The sequence below is a fragment of the Cynocephalus volans genome, chromosome Y (assembly GCF_027409185.1).
Source record: "Cynocephalus volans isolate mCynVol1 chromosome Y, mCynVol1.pri, whole genome shotgun sequence".
Taxonomy (NCBI): domain Eukaryota; kingdom Metazoa; phylum Chordata; class Mammalia; order Dermoptera; family Cynocephalidae; genus Cynocephalus; species Cynocephalus volans.
The window spans coordinates 2,247,418-2,272,741 of NC_084479.1; the positions used below are offsets into that span (position 1 = coordinate 2,247,418).

General features: G+C 47.1%; 1 protein-coding gene across 1 annotated transcript; it reads left to right on the forward strand.

Moving 5' to 3' along the window:
* Positions 1-1,617: 1,617 nt before the first annotated feature.
* LOC134368954 (H(+)/Cl(-) exchange transporter 4-like) lies at positions 1,618-24,986 on the forward strand. Its single transcript, XM_063085192.1, is given in 10 exon segments — positions 1,618-1,755; positions 4,299-4,398; positions 10,685-10,872; positions 13,531-13,653; positions 18,622-18,828; positions 18,949-19,029; positions 20,136-20,681; positions 23,352-23,538; positions 24,196-24,594; positions 24,655-24,986. Coding segments are annotated over 10 exon segments (2,289 nt in total). The 5' UTR covers positions 1,618-1,629.
* Positions 24,987-25,324: the final 338 nt, after the last annotated feature.

Genomic DNA, 25,324 nt, shown 5'->3' on the forward strand with positions numbered 1-25,324 from the left:
CCCCAAAAGCATGGGCAACCAAAGGAAAAATAAACAAATGGGATTATATCAAACTAAAAAGCTTCTGCACAGCAAAAGAAACAATTAAAAGAGTTAAAAGACAACCAACAGAGTGGGAGAAAATATTTGCAAAATATACATCTGACAAAGGATTAATATCCAGTATATATGAGGAACTCAAACAACTTTACAAGAAGAAAACAAGCAACCCAATTAAAAAATGGGCAAAAGAGCTAAATAGGCATTTCTCTAAGGAAGATATCCAAATGGCCAACAGACATATGAAAAAATGCTCAACATCACTCAGCATCCGGGAAATGCAAATCAAAACCACATTGAGATACCATCTAACCCCAGTTAGGATGGCTAAAATCCAAAAGACTATGAACGATAAATGCTGGCGAGGCTGCGGAGAAAAAGGAACCCTCATACATTGTTGGTGGGACTGCAAAATGGTGCAGCCTCTATGGAAAATGGTATGGAGGTTCCTCAAACAATTGCAGATAGATCTAACATACGACCCAGCTATCCCACTGTTGGGAATATACCTGAGGAATGGAACTCATCAAGTCGAAGGTATACCTGTTTCCCAATGTTTATCGCAGCACTCTTTACAATAGCCAAGAGTTGGAACCAGCCCAAATGTCCATCATCAGATGAGTGGATATGGAAAATGTGGTACATCTACACAATGGAATACTACTCAGCTATAAAAACGAATGAAATACTGCCATTTGCAACAACATGGATGGACCTTGAGAGAATTATATTAAGTGAAACAAGTCAGGCACAGAAAGAGAAATACCACATGTTCTCACTTATTGGTGGGAGCTAAAAATTAATATATAAATTCACACACACACACACACACACACACACACACACACACACACACACCCAAAACCGGGGGGGGGGGAAGAAGATATAACAACCACAATTATTTGAAGTTGATACGACAAGCAAAAAGAAAGGATATTGTTGGGTGGGAGGGGGGAGGGAGAAGGGAGGGAGGTTTTGGTGATGGGGAGCAATAATCAGCCACAATGTATATCGACAAAATAAAATTTTTAAAAAAATAAATAAAAATAAAAAAATAAAAAATAAATAAAATGGCCCTGAAACTGAGTGATGAAGTGCTGTCTAGTGTTCCCACATGCGGGAAGGCTGTGCTGTGTTTTATGAAGAGAATACGTGTCAGAGAAGCTTCACCCAGACGTGAGTGGTAGTGCTGTTGGCCATGAGTTCAATGTTAATGACTGAGCACTATCTATTAACTACAGTGTCTGTAGACAGAAAAATGAGATACAAGGTTATGTATTGATAGGTTGACGAGAATGTGAGCTGAGGCTCTCAGGGCCCTAACCCTTTATTCTCCTAGGAGCGATCATTCAGTTTTTGCTAATGTAGTGTCTGAAGTGACTTTATAGAACACATCTTCTAAATATAATGAGAACTGACTGTGTATATATGTTACTACAGCAGAGATGCCTATGCTGAGATAACTTCTTGTTGTGTAAGAAAATAGAGCCAGTGGGTTATCTTCTGCCATGTCCACGTACATGTCCTGTTCACCTTTTCCATGACCGTTTTTCTCTCTCAGGTGTAACTGGCCTGGTCAATGCAGGAGTGATGAGTGGCACTGGAAACCTGATGAATTTTCTCGATGAGCCATTCCCCGATGTGGGGACATATGAGGACTTCCACACCATCGACTGGCTAAGGGAAAAGTCACGGGACACTGACAGTCACAGAAAGGTAGGTGGCGTTACAAAGGGACAAGCTGAAGGGGATCCCTGCAAGTGGCTGCAGCATGCTGGCATCTGGAAGTTGTTGAGTGGGGGCTCAGGTTTATGTGTCACGTACCAGGTTAGGTTCTAAAGAAGAGTGGGGCAAGGGCAGAAATGTAGCTCCGGGTGCTGGGGGTGGGAGGCTGTGTCATATAGAGAGAATGTGGTGCGAAGCACAAGGAGGGGACTCTGGAATCAGATGAATCTGGGGCACTTCCTGCTCTTGACACCTTCGGGCTAGGTGACTTTGGGGGTGCCATTTCTGGGCCCCTCATTTTCTCATCTGTGGGGACAGAGGTGATTATTCCTCAAGGGTAAGTGAGGCTGTGTGTGTGAAAGCACATGTTATGGGGCCGGGCATCTAGTTGGCAGTCGATATATATTTTAATGGTCTGCAGTGAAGCTTCGTGTAAGTGCTATGGGATCCTCTAAGAGAGACGTTTAGGGAAGAGGTTCTCAGAGGCTGATATTTCAGTTGGGACTTGAAGGAAGACTAAGAGTTCACTGGGCAGACAAAGGGAAAAGCATTCTAAACACCAGAGTGGCCCTTTCTTAAGTCAGAGGCATGAAAGAACATGGCACACTTGGGAAATTCAGGGAGCTCCAGGGATCTGGTGGGGGATTCCTGGAAGGGGAAGAAAGCAGATGAGTCTAGAAACATGAGTAAGGGCTGGCCGGTTGGCTCAGTTGGTTAGAGCGCAGCCTTGCAACACCAAGGTCAAGGGCTCAGATCCCCTTACCAGCCAGCTGCAAAAAGAAAAAAAAATAAAGATTTGTAGAAACATGAGGAATGGGGCCCATTGGGAGTGACTGAGTAGGCCATGGGGAGGAGTTTGTATTTTGTGTTGCAGGCGACAGAATACAATAAAGATGCATTGCAAAGGGAGAAACAGAAGGCTTGGAAGTGAGTTCGGGAGGAAGCGGGAGGTCTGACTAAGGGCCCTGAAGTAGAGGTGGATCGATGGGAGCAGGGTCCTCAGAGAGCCATTGACAGGACTAGGGGAGGGGCTGGGGTCAGGCGGGGAGTGGAGTCAAGGAATACCGGGCTGTGGCCAGATGGGGTGATGCCTTTGATGATGGGGAGGTGGCAGATTTCAGAGCAAGACCAATGAGTTCTGTTTCAGATGCTTTGAATTTGAGCTGCCCACCTCGCCTGCAGCTGGGGTGGGTGGTTGGCAGGTGGAGGGAACTCTGCAGTTCCAGGGCAAGGTCAGGGCCACAGTGACGGGTCCCTGGCATGAGAGTAGGTGCTGAAGCTTTAGAGGTGGCCAGGGTGGCTGGGGAATGTGGAGGGAGATGGAAGGAGGCGGTCAGGACCCTGGGCAATGCCAGGAGTTAGGAGGTCTGTGGGAGGTAGGTGGGTGCCAGTGACAAACTCTGAGGAGAAGCAGGGAGAGGTGAGAGAGGGGACCAGCCGAGAGTTGTCCCAAGTGAGAAGAGGAGAGAGTGTTGAGGAGGGGCTGCTCCCAAGGTCAGCCTCCATGGAGAGGTAATGGTGAACCAACAACATGGGGGCTGTCGGCGACCTCAGGGAGAGCCGCTTCAGAGCAAGATGCAGAGGGATGTGGAGAGTGCGACTGTGTCACGCCATTTCATGAAGGTTGGCAGTGAAAGGAGGAAGAGCTGTGCAGGAGTGAGGTTCAGTCAAGAAGATGGCGCAGCCTCTTGTCTCCAACGTGGAGGAGCATGGGGACAGGGCAGCCTTCCCTCTAGAGCAGGGCTCAGCAAACTATAGCCCTCGGGCCAAAGCCAGGGGCTCCTCGTTTTGTAAAGTTTTATCGGAACTTAGTCATGCCCATTCATTTACATGTTCTTTATGGCTCCTTTTGTGCACAGTGGCCGAGCTGAGTAGTTGCAACAGACACCATTTGACCTACAGAGCCCGAAATATTTACTGTCTAGTCCTATATAGAAAATGTTTGTCAACCACCGCTCAAAAGGGTTGCGAGGGGAATGGTGATCTTGGAGGATTTTGTTAACACAGGGAGGCAAAGGTGTGTTCTTACAGTGTGTATAGACGTGTCCATCTGCCATGGCAACTGTGCTCCATGCTGCTAATTCACAGTTCTTGCTCTTAAAATTAAACCTTGAAAACAAAAGTAGGAAATGCAGTCTTTGTTGAAGAGGCTTTCTAATGAACAGACCTGATAATGTAAGTTAAAACAGTAGCTCATATTCAAGATAGTGATACCCAGTCAGTGCCTCCTTCAGAATGGCTTTTAAATAATGAAAGATCAGATCACATTCAGTATATTTTTCTAATCAAGTGCAGTTTTTGGTACTCTTGTTCCTTGGAAAATATGATGGCACCTCCATAGCTCTATGAGCTAGGAAGCCCATTGTGTCATTGTGGCACACATCTGAATGGATAATGTAACTGGGAATTTGGTTGCTGAATTACCTTCATTTTCTCTTAATTACCACGCTGTTTCCTGAGAAAACAGTTTCAAGGAGAAAAGCATGAGTTGAAAAATGTGTGCACATCACCTGCTGTGTCTGCTCTGCTTCCAGATAACCAGTGAAAGCAAGGAGTCCGTATGGGGGTTCATCAGGAGCCTGCAGGATGCCTGGTCGGGCTGGGTGGTCATGCTGCTCATCGGCCTGCTGGCAGGTACGCGCAGGGCACACAGCGCTCCCGGGCGAGCTGCGGACGCTGACGCGCCCGAGCCCCAGCCGCTTGGGATGATGTTCGGAATGTGGAGCGTTTCCCTTTTGCCCCATGCAAGAGATTTCTTACAGGAAATGTCTAAGAGCAGAATACATGACCATATAGTTTCCATCAAATGTATCATCGATTAAGCTTCTGGAGAGCTGTCATTATAGAGCTGGCTGGCCCTTTCCACATAGTGCAAAGGTTTCTGACCATGCGGGAGTGTACTGAAAGCACGCGTTCTGCATTCTGCTGTCCTTGGTTATATAGAAGCCAACGAAATATGAAAACGTTTTGAGCTGCCATAATCAAACACCACACGAGACTGGCTTTTGCTACTACTGGCAGGTCCTCGAATGACTTGTAAACACCGTAGGGCACTCAAAACCATGCTAGACACCCACAGGATCTGAGGTAGGCCCTGGGAGATCCCCAGCCCCGACATCGTTCTGACCCTCGGGGACTCCGTGTCCTTCCTTTTTATAATCCCAACACCGTGTTTGCAAGTAGTAGATGTTTCCAGAGTAAATGGAAGAATATCTGGAGGGGAAACCTGTCCTTTTAATGTCAAATGCACCAGCTCTGCATGGAAATTGTGTCCCGAAACTTACTTCCTTGGAGGAGGCTGGGAGGGTTAATGTCTAAGAATTTAAAAATTTGAGCATGCTGAAGAGATCCCCTGAACAAAAATCCCCTACATATAACAACATAAGCGTTATGGCTAGAAAATTGATCAGAGAAGTGACTGTAATACAGGCAGAATGTAGTAAGTGCTTTAAGAAAGAACAGTAATGAGACACATCATTTTGTGATTACAGGTGATTCCGATTTCCAGGCGACCTTTCATTTATTTCATGGATAATTGTAGGAGAGGCTCGGTGGCCAGGGAAGGGCCCCATCTGCTTCGTCCGCCTCGGCATTCTAGAAAAAAGAAGCCAAGGGGAATGCTTGAGAGCAGCCCTTTCCTACTAGCCACAGCAGCTGTCCGTTCATTTCCCCAATTCTATTCTCCCTCCCCCGGCGGCGGCAACCAGGGAAGGGAATTAGTCTTGGCAGATACATGGTCTTCTGCCACCACGTTTGCTTGACCGCTTCTGTGAAGACCTTTGAAGGAGGCCGGGGTGGGGCAGGGCAGGGGGGAGGGGATGGAGTTTGCTCTGGATTTCGATGGCCCTACTTAGAATAGATTTATCAAACCTTACACTGTATCATTATTCTTGGCTCCTAGGAAGGAGAAATAAATAGGGTAAATGAAGACACTTGGAACAGATGTTCTGGTGTCTTGCTGGAATAAATGGCACAGCTTAGATTTATTTGGCTAGTGGAGGAGCCCAACTGGGCTATCTTTAGCTGACCCGATTTTGACCAGCTGGTCTCACTATCAACTCAGTTGCTGTCAGTTCTGGCAGGAGGAATCACCTGGGGAGTGAAACAATATGTAGCACTGCCTGGGCTGCATTTAAACAGCTTCTCTGGAGGGGGCGCCCTGGCATTCAGTAAAGACCCCTCTTCTCCCTTCTGTGATTCGAATATGCAGGCCGGGGTGAGAACCGCCGGAGAAAGGAAGGCCCGTGAAAAAGGAGGGCAAGAATGGGAGGACAGTGGAAAGAGAAGTGGCTCAAGTGTTCTTTTGCCCTGGATGCACCAAGTGTCTGGCTGGCTGTCCGTCCCCTCAGTGGCACCCTGGCCACTATATTCTGACCCCTGATGGAGAGGCCCAGCGGCATCTCCTCTGCAGGGCGTTTATCGGGAGCTGCCACTGGGGGTCGCTGTTGTACCGTAGAATAAAGCTGAGGCGCGGTCAGAACCAGAATCAGCATTGAGGATTGGGTGTGGGATAATGTGATTACGAATGAGTGAATAATGACGGAATTTGGGGTGATCATTGGGTCTTGCCCCTGGATATCTGCAAGACCCCTCCACCACGTTCACTGGGTCTTTGTTCAAATGTTACCTTTCATTTGAGGCCTTCCCCGACTGCCTTCTCTAAAATTACATCCTTCCCTCTGAATCTCATCCCCCTTTCCTGCTCTAGGTATGTATATATGTGTGTATGTAACAGCTTTATTGAAATATAATTCATGTGCTACACAATTCACTCATATAAAGTGTCCAGTTCAGTGGCTTTTAGTATATTCACAGAGTTGTGCAACCATCACCACGATCAATTTTACTTATATATATATTTGTCTTTTTCCTGACCGGTACTCAGCCAGTGACTGCACCGGCCATTCCTATATAGGATCCGAACCCGCGGTGGGAGCGTTGCTGCGCTCCCAGTGCCGCACTCTCCCGAGTGTGCCACGGGCTCGGCCCCATGATCAATTTTAAAACAATTTTATCACCCCCAAAGAAACCTCTGTACTTTTTAGCTATCACAGCCGCAGCCCCCAGTCCCCTCTCAGCCTCAGGTCACCACTAATCTACTTTTTGTCTCTATGGATCTGGCTGTTCTGTATATGTCTTACAAATGGAATCATACAGTACAATGTGGTCTTTTGTGATCAACTTCTTTCACTTAGCACAATGTTTTCAAGGTTCATCCACGTCGTCACAAGTATCAAGCCTTCTTCCTTTTTATTACTGAATACTACTCCATTGTATGGATAAACCACATTTTGTTTATCCAGTCATCTGTTGATGAGTATTTGGGTTGTTTCTACTCTTTGGCTGTATTGAATAATGCCACTGAGAGCAATTGTGTGCAGGTCTTTATGTGGACACTTGGTTTCGTCTTGGGTATATGCCTCGGAGTGGAGTTACTGGGCCAAATGGTAACTCTGTGTTTAACTTTTTGAGGAACTGCCAGACTGTTTTCCAAGGCGGATGTACCATTGTATCGAGCTGTATTTTCTCTCTAGCACCTATCACCTTCTAGTGCAGTCTCTGGCTACTTACTTACTTGACAAGTGTCTCTGTCCCCACCACGAGGTACAGCTCCATGAAGTCAGAGACTTCGGTCTGCTTTGTTCACTGCTGTATCCCCAGGATGTGGACTAGTGACTGGCACGTAGTAAGTAGGTGCTCAATACATATCCCTTGAGTGAGCCAAGGGACCTGAGTTTTCTGATTTTTTCCTTCATTTATTTACTGCTGTCATCCACTCAATGTGGACATACAGCTCCAACTATGTACCTGACGTGGGTACAATAATGGGAAAGGCAGGTAATCTCTTTGCCCACTTACAGTGGACACAGGGTCTGGAGGCCTGATCTAACCCCCACCGTGGCATGAAAACCAGACAATGAAACATTTTTTCCGTGATTTATAGCCTGTGGAAGTACAGACATATATATACCTATATTGCTAACCATGAGATCAGGATACAGTAGGTATTGAGGTGGGGCAAGGCCCGAGAAATATACTTGGGCCAGACTTAGGAACTCAGAGAAGTCTTCCCAAAGGAGGGATATAAATGCCGGAATCTGGAAGATAAGGAGGACACTGCCCAGTGGAGGGAGGGTAATGCTTGCCAAGATGGTGCAGAGAGGAGCTCCTGGAATGTTCCAGAAACATGGAGAGGGCAGAGGGTGGGGGTTAGTGATGGAAAAAGATGAGGCTGGAGAGATACGAGGTGCCTGCCATCAGGGACAGCAATCTGTTGAGGATTTGGGCGTTCGCCCAAGAACAATGGGAAACCGTGGCAGGCTTTTCCATAGGCACTGGTGTGGGTCAGATTGGCAGCTTTGAAAGCCTGTTTGACCACAGTGTGGAGAACCCACTGGAGGGGGGCAAGTTGGGCATGGAGATCCGAAAGGGGGCTCTGGCTCCAGCCCAGACAGAAATGATTCTGAAACGGTGGCCTGAATGGCAGCAGAGGCTGTGGGGAGGGAGGGGACTGGAGCGATTCAAGAGAGATTTGGAGGTGGAGTCGCTAGGATGTGGTGATTGCCTGGAGCGGGATGTTTACGCAGGTTTCTGGTTTGCTCAAGGACCTGGATTCTGGGCCCTTCTCTCAGCTGCGAGCAAAGCTGGGCCTGGGAGCTAGATACTGTCGCTCAGCGTTGGATGCAGAGACCTGGGGTGGAGATGTCCCACAGACCTGAGAGGGCAAATAGACGTGTGTCCTTTGACAGTTGCTGCTCATTGGCTTTGGCTGCTTGGGGCTCTGTTAGAAAGGGTGTTTGAGGGTGATTCCACACTAGTCTGCCACAGTGGATAAGTGCTGTCTGAGAGGGGCATGTCAAAAGCGTTGTGAAGGCGAATCCAGTAGAGTGTGTCAGATCAATGGGTGATGTCTGCCATGGGCAGTGGAGCTGGCAGCTGCGCTCTGTAGTGACTGAGCACAGGAGACAGGAGCTCCTACGTTCCTGGAGGGCAGTGCTAGATATGCACAGCTACAGCTCAGTGACAATAGAAGGACGTGACCAAGGTGGCCAGGGTCGAGAGTGTAGTGTAAAAAGAGAGAAGGGTTTAGGGTCAAGCGTGGAGGAAATGTGCCTTTTAGATGTAGGGTAGAGCAGAGATCAGGGAGACAGAGAAAACCAGAGAGCCAGGAGGAAAGCAGGGGAGGAGGATGTTGTGGAAACAAAGGGCAGGTATGTTTCTAGAAGGATGGAGTGGTCAGCAGTGTCAAAGGATGCTGAGAGGTCTGGAACTGGGGTCAGCACACTTTTTCTGTAAGGAGCCAGAGAGTAAATATTGTCAGCTCGGTGGGCCACCCCCTTTCTGTGTCACCTCTTCAGTTCTGCTTCTGTAGCATGAAAGCAGCCACAGATGGCACCTCATCGAGTGGCACAGCTGTGCTCCAATAAAACTAGATTTACGAAAACAGGCAGTGGCCAGATTTGGCCCGTGGGCTGTAGTTTGCTGGTCCTGTCCTGGAAGATGAGGACTGAGCAAACGCCATTGCCTGAGCTGCGGGTCTCCAGGTGGACAGAGCGGAGTGAGGCTGAGCGGACGGAAGAGACAGGCCGGTAGCTGGATGGGAAGGTGGTGCCGGGCAGTGTTCACACTGAAGGCTGCTGGGAAGGAGCCATCAGAAAGGGGAGGTGGCAGGGACAGGAGAGAGAAAGGGGAACTGTAAGAGGGAGGGCCTGAGGATGCAGGGGGTCTGGGTCTGAGGCGGGCCGCTGCACACGGAGCACAGGACAAGGGACGGGGCGCACCGATGTGGGGGTGCGGATGCCTTTGGGGGTGATGTGGGTGTGAACCCGATACTGTCCTGAGGATTCAGTAAAAGTTTGACAAGTTAAGAAGCCGGAGAACATTCCTTGCCTTTGGAAAAGACTAGAATGAGTTATTCTGGAAAGAGAGACACAAGGCAGCCTTTTGTGGCCCTCTGAGCTGCACAGTCTATTATTTATGTTTCTGTTGGGACGTAAGTGACTGTACATGTGTGGGGGGCACAGGCTTGAATATCTGTAGCCGTGTGCAACATGCGATGCTCCGACCAGGATAATTGGCACACTCGGCATGACACCATGTCATCGTTTTGGGTGGCCCTTTACCAGGCCCTCCCTTGGCCATCTCCCCTCCCCCTTTCCCACTTCGGTCCTTTTCTCTCCTTTGCAAAGTATTATTGGGATCCTTGTGTCTTTCCTTCTTTCTTTTTAAATTTATTTTCCAGCTCCCAGTTATGAGTGAGGACACGTGGTGTTTCTCTTTCTGTTGCACATTCTATTTCATCCCACTTCTATCGGCCTTTAAACTCATTATCTACTTGTATAGATCCATGATCCCTTACCCAGAATTTAAAGAATCCAGAACGTCCTAATCAGCATGGCTTTCCCAAGTTTGGTTCCCATTTGGGGGCAAAACCTTACTCATTTACGACATGAGGCCATCATAGCTGTTATGCCTCCATTTTGTCTGCATTATCGTGTTTCCCCAAGAAATGTTAATCTGCATGTGCCCAGGATCCTGCCCCAGAAGCTGCTGAGGGGGCTTTGTCTTTTACAGTGTACGTACCCTATTTCCAAAATTTGGAAAGGGATGAATTCGGAAAGTGCTTGGCCCCAGTGGCTTGAGATGAGAGTGTAATCCTGCGTGTCTCACTCTCCTACCTGGTGTAAGCCACTGAGCGCTTTGTATCTCTCCCTGGGCTGGTGCTACCCTCACCGTATGTGTTCAGTGACTGCCAGGTTAATGAGAGAAGCTTCCTATGTAAGTGACAGCCCATGGCATGTTCGTTCCTGCTCTGGTGTTGGGGCCTGCGTGGTCACCGCGTTCCTGCGTGGCTGCTGCGTTGTGCATTCCCTTCGCAGCACGGGTGACTCCTCTTAGTGGCTTGTGCTGGTTCCTCCAGGCAGCTTAGCTGGGGTCATCGATCTTGCAGTTGAGTGGATATCAGACCTGAAAGAAGGTGTCTGCCTGTCTGCCTTCTGGTACAGCCACGAGCAGTGCTGCTGGACTTCCAATGAAACCACTTTTGAGGACAGAGACAAGTGTCCACGGTGGCAGAAATGGTCGGAGCTGCTGGTGAATCAGTCAGAGGTGGGTGCCTGGGCAGGGTCCTCCTGGGGACTCCCACCATTCCACATGCCCTTGGGACCCTGCCGGTTGTTTCGTGTCATTTCACCTTCAAGTGTCTGTTACGATGATAGTCCATGGCGTAATACTAGTGTGACTTGCTCTTCTCTAGCTCTAATGCAGCCACCCAGACTTTAAAAGCCTTGTATTTGGCTTTATTTTTCTTACTGAACGTAGTTTGTTGATCATGCTGAAGAAATAGCGTTAATTTTTATACCTTTCAATTGAGGTGAAAATATGAATTATCTTTTTTTAGAATAACAGCTTTAGTGAGATATAATTCACATTCCATATTTAAAGTGTACAATGAACCATCATCACAATCTAACAGTAGAACATTTTCATCAACCCGAAGAAACCCTGTACCCGTTAGCCATCACTACCATGACCCCCCAACCCACTAGCCCCTGGCAACCGCTCTTATTTCTGTCTCTATAGATTTGTCTATTCTGGAGATTTCATGTAAATGGAATCATATAGTGTGTGGTTTTTTTGTCTGGCTTCTTTCACTTAGCACAATGTTTTCCAAGTTCCTTCATGTTGTAGCATGAATTAATACTTCATTCCTTTTTATAGCTGAATAATATTCCACTGTATGGATATACCACTTTTTTATTTTAAAATCTAATTGTTCACATTTGTGGGGGGATATACCACATTTTATTTATCACTTTATCAGCTGATGAACATGGGTTGCTTCCACCTTTTTGCTGTTATGAATGATGTTGCTATGAACATTTGTGGACACATGTTTCATTTCTCTTGAGTGTATACCCAGGAGTGGAATTGCTGGGTCAGATGGCAACTCTGTGTTTGACCTTTTGAGGAGCTTCCGGACTGTTTTCCACACTGGCTGCACCATTTTACCTTCCCACCAGCAGCGCATGAGGGTTCCCATTTGCTCTCCTTCTTGCTAACACCTATTATTATCTGCTTTTGATGTTAGCCATGCTAGTGGGTATGAACTGGTACCTTATTGTGCTTTCCGTTATCTTCCACTACATTTTATGAGTGCATTACAGAGGATGTTCCGGGCCTTCTGTGAAGAGAATGTCCCAGGCACAGGGGATGTGGTGGTGAACCACAGACCTAGTGTTTGCCTTCAAGGCACCTAGAGCTTCACATCTTTATAAAAATCTTAGCTCAGGAAAGGGTTAGCTTTTACCAAATTCAGTGCTTACTACAATGACTATGGGTCATTGAACGATCAGAAAGCCAGGTGACGGGAGCTACGAGCAAAGCTTCACGATAGGGGTAATGCGAGGACCGTTCAAGCTAGAACTGTTCTTGGAAGGTACATGTAATCTGTTTATACGTCTCCTCCCTGCCCCACTGTTTTTTTGCTGGACCAACTTACCACAGCTGAAGACATTTGGAATGCACTTTGCCATTTTGTTAAACCCCTTTCTCAGTGGAATTGAAAATGAATTTCTTCAGATCTCAGAAGTAGACAGAGGTCTTGAAATCTCACACATTCTCAGTGCTCTCTGTTCTTTCCTAAAAGAAACTCTCTGCTTGGGTTGATGGGCGTGGGCAGGCGGAGGTGGTTGGGTGCCGTATTTTATTTCTTCTCTCCTACTTGCAATATGTGTTTTGGGGAAATATGACCATCCATCTTTTCAACTACTTTTAATATCTATACTTTGGTTCAAAGAATTACTGTTAGTAGGAGTGAGAAGTTATTTTTAGCCTCCAAAAAATGTGCATACTTAAGTGGGTGAAAGATATTCCTCTGTCCGATTTCTCACCACATAGGGTGAGAATATATGTGCTTGTAAAGGCCAGAGCAGTCTTCTGGAACGTGTTTTGCATTTAATAGGAACACACGTGGCTGTGTCCATGGCCTGACTTGTAGGTGACCTCTCTTTCCTTCTCCCCTCACTTGTGTCATCCAGATCGTAGCAAGAAGCTGAGGCCTAAAGAAATGCGGACTCCACTCAGCAGACCAGGTCCTCAACCTAAAAGACCCCAGACTATGTCTTTGGTTCACAAAAATACTCGCACAGACCACATAATTTGGAATCAGTGAAATATTCTGAGGGAGATGATCAAGTTTCCCCTCAAGTAGTGCCTCTCAAATGGGACCCGACTCTGCATTTCTGGCAAGCTCCAAAGGCATGCTGAGGCCGCTGGGCCAGGCAGCTCACCTGAGTAGCAGCATTCCAAACCACAGCTCCCACCCTTGCTCATCATCAGTGCAGTTGCTTGCTGGGGTGTGAGCATGGCCTCAATGAAAGCTAGGAGAGACCAGTCCACCGCAGACAAGAAAGACAAGCCTTCCAGGCTCTGAAGACAGAATTTTCTGCAGCAAACCATTCATTAGCTCTAGTGCAAGTGGTGATTAAAATCGAGTGTCATTCACGGCTTCCGTTGCCTCTGAGACATCAGCCGGTGGAAGGTGCACGTGAACAGCTCCTGGAGGAACACCGGTGCTGGGTGGTGTGTTCCCATTTCAGCAATGGCGACAGCCGATCAAACCGACTCTGGCCTTTTTGTTTTTACAAGACAGGGACTGGGCCTGCCCGATCCCATCAAAGCGTCTGCTCTCCCAACAGAGGGGTGGCTTTGGTATGTTGCTCAGGTTTGCCATGGCTCATGTCCTCTTCCTTTGTGTCTGTTTAGGGTGCCAGTGCTTACATTCTGAATTACTTAATGTACATCCTTTGGGCGTTGCTGTTTGCGTTTCTGGCCGTCTCCCTGGTGTGCATGTTTGTGCCATATGCCTGTGGCTCTGGCATACCTCAGGTGAGTCGTGGCTGAATTTCTTTTGTACCAATAATAAGAATAGCAAAGACTTCCGTAGCACTGTTGTGCCAAGCACAGTTCTGAGCATGAACTCATTTTACTACCTCATTTACCCCTCACAGTAGACTATGAGGCAGGTCCTATTATTGTGCATTTGGTAGTTGAAGAAATTAGCACAGAGAGGTTAAGGAACTTGCCCAAGGCCACCAAGCTGGTCAACTGTGAGTTCAGGATTCATGCTCTGTATCCAAGATTCCTGCTTTATCGCTTCTCAGATGATTAAACCATTGTTGTAGTAAACCAGGCATAACTCTTAAGGCCTGTGGAATCAGAGTTCATTAACCACGCGCATAAATAGGCACTGGGATGACTTGGAAATGCGCCTATGATATAATGTGAAAAAAGGGCAATAGCGGAGGTTTGTTGCTGAGAAAGTTTACTGATGATTAAACTCCTTTGCCACATTCTGCTCTTCTGATGACCAGGTAATAGCAATCTTTACAAAACTTAATTTCACTTCTACCGCATGCACTGTGAATTTACCCTTGTGAATTTAGCGTTCTTATAAATAGTTTTCCACACTTTCATGTAACCAAAGCATGAGGGAAGTGACCTCATCGATCAAGGGGAGTGCCTGAGACTGAACTTGAAACCTACAAGGATCTACTGGGCAGAATAATGTTAAATTGAGCTGATTCGCAAAGAGCCCAGACAGTGAAAATTTTAGCCAGAAATAATTTTTAAAATTCTCGTTTTATCCCTCGAATCAATGCAATTCAGTTCTTCAAGTTGGTGCTGCAGCAAGGCCCACAGGCGGTAGAGATGGTGAGTATGAAGATGTAGTTGTGCACCAGTTGTGGCGACACGTCCCAACCCTTGGGTGGTGCCCTCCACCACTGATGCTGGTCCAGGCAGTTACAGGAAGGGCTGAGTCATTGAAAGATGGTCAAAAGAAGAATTCAATATGGTCTTGTTTCAGGAAAGTTAGGGGAAAATTCTTAATATGTCATGCTGAATTTTTGATGGTTTATATTAACAAATTGCTTCAGGAACTCAAAAATCAAGCCGTATAACCATCCTATTTTCTCAATACAGTCAGTTCTGCTATAGTGTGACATATACATTCCTAAACATCACCATGCCATACAAAATCACGCAATTAAAAAAAAAGGGGACTTATGGAGAAAATGGGTTATTAACACAATACTCAAAATCTTCATCAGTGATACATATAAAAAAAAATAGCCTAGGAAAAACAGCAGCACAGTTTTACACATTAAATGGCCAAGAAATATGTCAATACTACAATAAGTATCTTTCTTCTTGAAAAAACTTGAAGTTGGCTGTGGAAGTGGGCATCAGAAGGGCTGCAGCTTGTGAGTTACTGTGAAGGGGCTGCAGGAGGGTTATCTGGACCTGGATGGGAAGCTGTGACAGCGGCGTGCACGGGTGTGGCTCCCCACACATGTGTGGACTGGTTGATGTTTGAGGCATGTGCGTATATGTATGTTTTGTGTTTTCCTACATAGCTCGGTTCAGCTGGGTATGGTGTTCTGCATTCACCTCATATTTCTCCCAGAGCAAATTGTGCATAAACAGACATGAAATTTGTGTTATGCTCAAATTCTTCCCTAATGTATAGATGGCATTGGAACAAATATGCATTTTCTAAACAAGTATTATAGCAGAGCTGACTGGGTAAGAGTCTCTCTTTCTGCTTCTGTTCGCTTTATCAGTAGAACCACTATCAACTATGCAAGGACTTCAAGAAAGTCGTGGAAATATAGACTTAAAATACAAATCTTTACACAAACTTTTCGAAGTATCCTCGTATATGAAATCATGTCTTCCCAGAAATTACTCTGAGTTGATGTTTCCGTTCTTTACAAGAAATGAACACTCTTCCAAATATTTACTTACCAGGAAGTGTTCTGGTTTTAAAGTTAAGAATACCAAATCACAAATCCACTGCAATACACCTTGTGAAAGCCCTGCTTGCTTCAGTCTCAATGAATCCAAGTTAAAGCAAGTCATTGGATTTTGGCATCTATTGGGAATGAATTTGCCCTCTTTAGTCCCTAATTTGATCATGAGAATTTTGTCAAATCATTTTAGAGAATTACAAAATACATATTACACTGTTCAATTCACCACATGTCATGGCTGGCAAAGGCTCAGGTAATTTAGATGCTTGTAATTTTCTAAGTGGTATTACACTTTTAAACTGTACCCTGGGGTCCAAATCCACATTAACTAACTGAAACAAATTATAGAGAATTTTATTCAAGGCAACACAAAAGGGCAGGATTGTGGCAGGCATAATAAAACATCCCTTAAATAAAGGGATCTGAGATCCCCAGAGCACAGGATCCATTAGGCCAACTACCACCTGTTAAGGCCTGGTTTCACCACCACTAATTTGCCATCAGTTAAAGGCTCATTCAAGAAACACCAGCTGACTGCGCAGCTAGGAGGCCTCTGGTGTGTCCTGCAGGGAGGAGCTCATAGAATTCTTCAGGAAGACACGCACGACCTGCTCTGCTCGCATGGGCTCTTTCCCTCACCTGCTCCCTCTCCTTGAATTAGGATACGGATCTGTCCGTAGTTCCTGAGATGAAAATGGTCCTGTGCACACCCCTTTAACAATCTGAAGATTCGCTGACTTCATGACCCTCCCCAAGTCAGCACAGGTGACACGACGCTCAGTAGCAGGAATTCGTGAAAGAACCAAGAGTGTTTCAGGTCCGTCTCTTAAATATTGAGAAATTAGGGCTATCTGTGCTACATTTTCCTGGAATGGAGCAGTGGTTGTCCACCTGGGCTGCATTGTAGATTCACCTGGGGAGGCTGTGCAACTCCTCATACCCTGGATGCACCCGAGGCCAATTACATCAAATCTCTGGGGAGAGCCAGTTCTCAATATTTCCCGATTCCCAGTGATTCTGATGAGCGCTGAGGTTGTGAAGGGCTGTAATAGCTACTTGAGAAATTGATTACTTGGCAGAGCAGTGTCCACAAGGAGGCATTTTGAAGTTATGTAAATGGCACTGACAAGCGATCACACTGTCCCGTTATGTATTACACAATGGGAAAACAAATCGACCACAAACTACATGGAGTGACTCACTTGGTGTCTAGTTAATCTGTGATTTCAGGCATGTAAATTGCCAGCTTGGTGGTAAACATTCACTCCATTTTAGCCAATTGTGGGAGAGGTTGGAGGCAGAAGTTATGTAGCCATGGTAATGTTTCTGTATCCTAAAGGACACCGTTTTGGGGGAGAGGACCACAGTATATGAAGTTAGTCACTGAGATTGGCACTGAGTTGAATTCTCAAAGCCTTAGGCAATATGCTCAAGCACGCCTTTAGGAAGAAAGCCATTACTTGGCATTTACAAAATGCGGCAGGTCTGAAAATGGAGCAAGATAATGCTCCCTGTAGTCAAACTCCTTTTCAATACAAGAGATATGATTAGGTGAAAGAAAAGGGGTTGCCATGGATTCAAACATCTGTATATCCCCCAAAGGTGCATTATTAGAACGCTGAGCATCTTCCTTTTCCAACGTTGTGTTAAGAATATTTTCAAACATATAGAAAAGTTGGAGAAAGTGGACAGTAAACACCCATTTTACCTATCGCCTCCAGCAGGGGCCAGCAAACTTTTCCTATAAAGGATAGAGAATCAGTATTTTAGGCCTATGGGCCAAGAGGCAGGATGGGGAAACTATTCTCACTGAAAGGCTAGTAATTTTTTTCTTACTTTATTTGATATTTCTATTACTATTTATATTACTTTAAATAATGTTAAAACCATTCTTAGCTTGTGGGTCATATAAAAATAGGCAACAAGCTGGATTTGGCCCATGGGCTATAGTTTGCCAACCCTTGACCTAAAGTTCAACTGACGTTTTGCTCTTGTAGGGGAGGCAGGATTTTACCTCGACCCTTTTAGGGGTTTTTGGCTGTGCCTGAGAATTAAATTGATGTAAGACAGATCCATAGGAGAAAAACATACAAATTTATTTAACATGTTTTATATGACATGGGACCCTTCATAAGGAAATGAAGACCTGAAGACGCAGTTAGAGTTGTGCACTCATATGCTGCATTGGACAAAGAGTAGTCAACTATGAAAATGTGACAGGGTAAAGGGGCTTGGGCTCGGGTAGTGACAGAGACGTGACTAGGAGGATAAGGGCTAGTCTAACAACGTTGGTTTGTACAGAATTCCTTCGGCCTCAACTTCCCATCCTTGATGATAAGAATGATGCTGTCCTACTCGTACAGGAAGGGCATCTTTCACATGTGAATTTCATCTCCTTCTTTTAAGAAACAAAATGAAGGTCAGAGCGAACTTGCACCTGCTGTTTTCTGAGTGCCTGTAACTCAAATAGTAAATCTGCCAGAGTGGCATACTCTGGGTGGCGTATTCTAAACTCCTTCACTCTGTTTGCTCTGTCAGGTAGCTGGCCAGCTCTCCCTGTCGTTTCTCTGGGATATCTTCCAAGAGTCAAAAGGTAGCAGTTAAAATCAGAGGTATATGAGGATACTTCAAAAAGTTTGTGGAAAAATGGAATTAAAGATAATACGAATCTTTTCATGAACTTTTTGAAGACCCCTTGTATGTCTCTTCTCAACACAGCAAAAGGTAATGTGAACAAGACAAAACATCATGAGTAAAATGAGACGTTAGAAGTGACTTATTCAGTCCTGTGATCTTTTAGTACTTTGGGAATTCTTAAGGTTTACTTGCATTGAATTTTTCAATGTTTCTCTTAATATAAAATTATATATTCATGTAAGTTTCTGTTAATACGATATAGACAAATGGAAAACTAAAAGAGCCTGTCTTCCACATGACTTTGTGAATCGAAACTTTAAAAGTGCCTCCCAGAGGAATTACAGCTATTTTCCTGGCCATGCATTGAAACAGTTCATTCCCTCTCATTCGCGATCCTCTGTTTCAGATCAAGACGATTCTGAGCGGCTTCATCATCAGGGTCTACTTGGGGAAGTGGACCCTGCTAATTAAGACGGTCACCCTGGTGCTGGTAGTGACATCCGGCCTGAGCCTTGGGAAAGAAGGGCCGCTGGTGCACGTGGCTTGTTGCTGCAGCAACTTCTTCAGCAGCCTTTTCTCCAAGTACAGCAAGAATGAGGGCAAGAGGCGTGAGGTGAGCCGGCCAGCTACCGCTGCAGGAAAGCGTTCTGCCCGCAGCCCCTCCATGGTCTCGCCTGCACACGCTGGTGTTCACGGAGGGCCCGGAGCTCATACATAACTGTTTGCCTTGCAGGTGCTTTCAGCGGCGGCTGCGGCTGGAGTCTCCGTGGCCTTTGGTGCTCCGATCGGGGGTGTGCTTTTCAGTCTGGAAGAGGTGAGAAGGGGCAGCGGAGGGAATGCGTGGGGCTGAGAGGCAAGGACCCGTGGATGACTGGCACAGCAGTGAGCCTTCGTCTCCTGCCCTGTGAGGAGTACATTCAAAGAAGTTGCATAAGATTCCTGCAGTTAATTTAGGAGCTACAATTTCTGCCATTTAAAAATATTGTTTTAAAAATTGCCAACATGACTTGTTTTTGAAGATTTATAGTGACTCCTCTGTTTCTCAGAGCCTATTGAATTAAGCATTTTTCGTTTTGGTAACGCTAACGGATCATTCCAGAGGTTGGCTGGTTGGCAAACGATTTCCGTAAAGGGCCAAATGGGAAATATTTCAGGCACTGTGGGCCACACAGTTTCTGCTGCAACTGCCCAACTTGGCCATGTGGCATGAAAACAGCCATAGAAAACACATAGTTTGGGATTGGGCATGGCTATGTTCCAGGGGCACTGAAATTAGAATTTTCTTTTCTTAATATCCTATATGTGTGTGTGTATGTGTGTGTATGTGTGTGTTTGTGTGTGTGTGTGTGTGTGTGTGTGTGTTCATCATTATGCAATTTTAACTTTCTTTGTGGCCTTTTACTGTGAAATTAGAATTTTCCAGTTTTCACATGTCACAAAATATTGTTCTTCTGAGTAGTTCAACTCAAAAAAACCTTTTTTTCTCCTCCAACCATTTAAAAATGTAAAAACCATTCTTAACTCGTGTGCCTTATGAATACTTTTGGTGGGCCAGAGTTGACCTGTGGGCCAGAGTTTTCCAACCCCTGAATCAAATCCAGAGGTTTATTTGCTTTTAGGAGGGTCTCTGTGCTATGAACAGAATTATGATTAACTATTTTTCTCTTAAAATAAGTGGCTTAAGCCACCTTGCTCAGTATCCATTTTACTTTTAGACACAATTAGATCACTTTGGTATCTTCGTTGGTGCATTTTGTCATAGTCAAGCCTGGACTGACTGATGAAGTGAGTGCCGTTCGTCCATGTTTGGTCCCAGTGTGTCTCACGGTGGGCACCAGCAGGTGACTGCTGACCAAATTGGCTGAACTCTGAGCAGCTCTTTCTCTGGCCAGTCTCTAATTTGTGACTTCTTCATCCCAGATCAGTTACTACTTTCTCTTGGAGACATTGTGGAGGTCATTTTTCACGGCCCTGGTGGCGGCCTTCACGTTGCGATCCGTCAAACACTTTGGGAACAGCTACCTTGTTCTCTTTTATGTGGAATATCACACGCCCTGGTACATGGCTGAACTCTTCCCCTTCATCCTGCTTGGGGTGTTTGGGGGCTTGTGGGGAACGCTCTTCATCCACTGCAACATCGCCTGGTGCAGGAGGCGCAAGACCACCTGGCTGGGGAAGTACCCGGTGCTGGAGGTCATTGTGGTGACTGCCATCACCACTGTCATTGCCTACCGCAGTTCCAACACATTGCAGAGCATCAGTGAGCTCATTTTTGAGCTGTTCTATGACTGTGGGGCCCTTGAGTCCTCGCAGCTGTGTGACTACATCAACGACCCCAACATGACCCGGCCTGTGGATGACATTCCAGACCGGCCAGCTGGGTTTGGCGTTTACATGGCCATGTGGCAGCTGGCCCTGGCGCTGATCTTCAAAATCGACATCACCATATTTACCTTTGGCATGAAGGTAAGTGAAGGGGAAGAAAGTGAGGGCAGGTGCTGGTGGGGAGAGGAGCCCATGTCCTTCTGGGGACAGCACCCTACTCTCCTGAACAAAATTGTCATGGGAGGAAAAGGGGATCCAACCTTTCTTGAATGTTCTCATGTGCTGGGAACTTGACATTCTTTCAATGATCAGGACACAATTCTTTAATAACCAACAAGCCTGCGAAATGAGGTTTTAATCCCATTTTACAAGTGAGGAAGCTGAGGCTCAGAGACCCGGAGTGGCCTAATCAGACCCACAGCACATGGGAGACAGAGCTGGGCATGGAGCTCACTTCATCCCACTCCCAGACCAGGGGTGATCACAGATTTGCCTGCTGGCAGGGTGATGCCAGGTGGTGGGACAAGCACGTGTGTGGCCCAGTTTGGATCGATGAGCATGCACTGAGCATCCACTGTATCTAGGCACTGTACTAAGTCCAAGGTGTACAGCACTCGAAACAGAATGCTGCCCCTAAAGAGCACCTGCCTCTGGGAGAGACAGATGCAAACCCAGAGTTCTGAGACTGTGTGGCAGCACCCTACGCTGCACACCACGTGATGGCCTCCCAGTCTGGGTGTGGCTGGGGCCACGACGGGGGCTCTTTGCACACATCGTCTCCTGACGAGGAGTGTCCTCAAGAGCTGTGGATGACACCGTGTGCTTTCCTCATTTTTGTTCCTGAAGCCGGAGAAGAGACAGCTTCTTTCTTCTTGCTTTTAAACACTGCGTTAAAGTCAGACATACTTTGAAAGCCCTTCCTAAAGAGCTTTCTTTTATGGAAACTGACATTAAGTTGTTATTGCTTTTTTCAAAACAAATTGAGGTAAAGTTTACATAACCTGAAATTGGTCATTTTAAAGTGTACATGTTAGTGGTACTAAGTACATTCACAATGTTGTGCAAACGTCACCTCGGTCTAGTTTCTGAACGTTTTCATCCCCTTCATAGGAGACCCCATGTCCATTAGCAGTCCCTCCTGTTCTCCGCCCCAGCAGCCCCTGGCAACCACCGATCTGCTTTCTGTCTCTATAGGTTTGCCTATTTCGGACAGTTCATTTTAATTAAATTAATTCATTTCGGACTGTCCTTGTGGGACTGGCTTTTTTCACTTAGCACAGTGTTTTCAAGGGTTATCCACATTGTAGCACGTGTCAGCCCTTCATTCCTTTTCTGGCTGCAGAGTGTTCCGATCTGTAGATTCCCCCACACGTGGTTTATCCACTCATCCTTGGATGGACATTTGCGTTGTTTCCACCTTTTGGCTATTGTGAATAGTGCTGCTATTGCTTACTTAAAAATAAAATGAAACTTTTATTAGAGTGTTAGAGTGTGATAAAAGAGTATCATATAGAGATGCATACAGCTTAATGAATTTTCACAAAACCCACATGCTTGTGTAACCAGCACCCAGGACCAGAAGCACAACATTTCCCACCCCTCAGAGCCCCTGATGTGTTCCATTACTTTTGTGTTCTGTGTGGTTTTTCTATGAGTTGTCTTGTTTTTAAAAGTCTAAGAAACGGTGTCTCTGGGTATATACTAGTCAAACACAAACCCGAATCTGTGCCTTAAGAGGAAGGATGGGTATACTTTATTAAACAGCTGACTGTCTCTGATCCATCATCTCCTTGCAAAGGAATTTATTTTTGTGTCAAAGGAAGATGCTGGAGCATCTTTTGGTGCTTACTGAGAGTTTACTTTGAAGTTACTGGGGATTAAATGGCTGTGGACTAAGGGGGAGCCCATACAGGAGCTATTTCCTGAGGAATATTCCAAACTCTAGAAATCACACCCAAGGATCTGAACTTCAGTTCACCTGGCATCCTCAGACTGATGACCACCTGGGGCGACATAAATGCAGCTGTGGCTCAGGGTCTGCGTTCACGTCTCAATGAACACAGAGCAGTTGGGAGTGTCCTATAGCACGTGTACGGTCACCAGACAAACTAAAATGCATTTGCAGTCAGCAAAGTAGGCAACACGCTACTTCTAAGATCATTCAGTTTCCATAGTCTGTTTCTTTGCTGCCGCTAACGTGGCTAGAATATATTCAGGATACTTCTCGGAAGATGTAGTTGGTTAGGAAGATGGAACTGCCTCCCTCGTCTCTCTCTGACTGGTATCCACTGTCTATAAACAGAGCGGGAAGCCTTCGAAAGCTTTTTGGAAGATCGGGGGCAGCTGCGATGGTGCGTTCAACTTCTTTATTTTACCAGGGAGCAGTTGCAGTCCCTTCTTTTCCGTTTTCATGCTGTGGCTTGACATTTAATTTTAAAAGCCAACCTGAATGACATGGCAAGGGGAGAGAGAAAGTCACGAGTGTCTCAAGTGACAGATGTTCACTTTGAATGCTATTTGCACTGGGGCTTATCATTCTTTACTCCGTAGCAGGCAAACAGGGCCAGACATTGCAGGGGAAGAAATGAAAGTGTAAAAGGGTATTCTCTCCAAGTCGCAGTAGATGCGACCGACTAAGGAGGTCAAATCACTTGTCCCACCTTTTCCCAGCTGACTGATTTTGAAGAACGGTGCCTCCTTTGACGACTGAGCAAAATGCAAGCTTGTCGAGGGGGTACCGTGGTTCCTGGGGATTGGGAAGGGGGACTCAGCTGCCTTCCCTCATGCCACTTTTCTCTGTGCTCCCTCAAGTTCCCGTCGGGCCTCTTCATCCCCAGCATGGCCTTGGGAGCAATGGCGGGCAGGATGGTGGGCATCGGCGTGGAGCAGCTGGCTTACCATCACCGTGCCTGGATCATCTTCCGGAACTGATGCCGGCCCGGAGCAGACTGCGTCAAACCAGGGCTTTACGCACTGGTGGGAGCTGCAGCCTGCCTAGGTACAACCACGGGTGGGGCAGGGAGGGGGTGGGGGCACTGAGCTGGCTTAGAGGACTGGCAAGGAGGAAGGCATGGACTTGAACATTTGCCTTACTCAGGATAGGCTAGGTTGTGCTGCTATAAAGAGTATCCCCCCAAATCTCGGTGGCTCACACACCAAGGCTTATATCTTGCTCACTATACACACACACACACACACACACACACACACATATATATGTCAAAAACATGGGTGAACAAAAGATTCTTCCCACCCAGTCATTTAGGGGCCCAGGCTGATGGAGTCTCCACCATCGTACAGCCATACCACCTAGAACAGTAGTTCTTAACCAGGAGTGATTCTGCCTTTCAGGGACACTTGGCAGTATCTGAAGACACTTTAGGTTGTCACACCTGGGGAGGGAGGTGCACAAGCCAGGGTCCCCCATTGGAGCAGAGCCCCCAGCCAGGTGTGACTTACACCACCCTGATGCGATGCCACGTTGAACAGAACCTGGCATCTGTTCCTGAGGCCTGAGCATGGGCGGCATGTGGGAATGTCCCCTTGGAACACGTGTGAGGAGCATTTACAGCCCTCTATCCATTTCCACACATCGTGCCCCCCCCCGAGTGTCCGGGGTCGGGCTTCGGAATCTCACTGGTGTCTTGAGTTGCAGGTGGAGTTACCAGGATGACAGTGTCGTTGGTGGTCATCATATTCGAGTTCACGGGTGGTCTGGAGTACATTGTGCCCGTCATGGCGGCGGCTGTGACCAGCAAGTTGGCGGCCGATGCCTTTGGGAAGGAAGGCATCTACGAGGCCCACATCCACTTGAACGGCTACCCCTTCCTGGATGTGAAGGATGAGTTCACCTACCGCACACTGGCCACCGATGTCATGCTGCCCCGGCGGGGAGAGCCGCCGCTGTCGGTGCTCCCCCAGGACCGCATGACCGTGGAGGATGTGGAGACGCTCATCAAGGACACCGACTACAACGGCTTCCCCGTGGTGGTCTCCAGAGACTCTGAGCGCCTCATTGGATTTGCCCAGCGGAGGGAGCTGATTCTCGCAATAAGTGAGTAAAGAAGCAAGCTCCCCTTCGTCAGGAACCAAGAGGCAGCTCTGTGCCCCCCAGTGATCGGAGAGGTGCGAGAGAATGTGCGTCACGCCAGGGGCTCGCAAGCGTTCGTGTGTGCGCGGTCACCCGGGGATCTGGTGGAAATGCAGACGCTGATGGAGCAGGTCTGGAGCGGGGCCCAGACTGCGCTCCTCACAGGCTCTCCATTGATGCCGATGCTGCTGGCCCCCAAGTCACTCTGTGAAGCACAAGGGCTCAGACCCAAGTCTTGTGTGGATGGAAAGGGACCACGTGTTTGCAAGCAGCCCCCTGGGCCCGCTCCTCTGGGAGGCAAGTGCAGACGCTGCCTTTTTGGGGAAGTGCTGGATGAAGCTCAGGAGGAGATGTGAGTAGCCCGGGCCGAGCTGCTTTCAGAGAGACTTTCAGGTGGGCTGTGCAGCCGCTGCAGCTTGTGAGGTCTCTGCCCCGCCACCTCCCTGCCACTGCACAGGCTTTCCTTCACTTCATGGCATCACATGTGATCCGGCTGTTAGCGGCCGCATGGGTAAATGATATCGCTCGAGTCCGCTCTGTGATTATTTTCCTCCTCGTGTTCCAACTGAAATCAGCTGCACTGAGGGGCGGGCTGTTGAGTTGGGGGAGGAGAGAAGGGGCGATGCCCACATGGGGGCACCTCAGAAGAGCAAGCCTGTGGGCCCCAGCAACCTACTGCCGGCTGCTTTGGAAG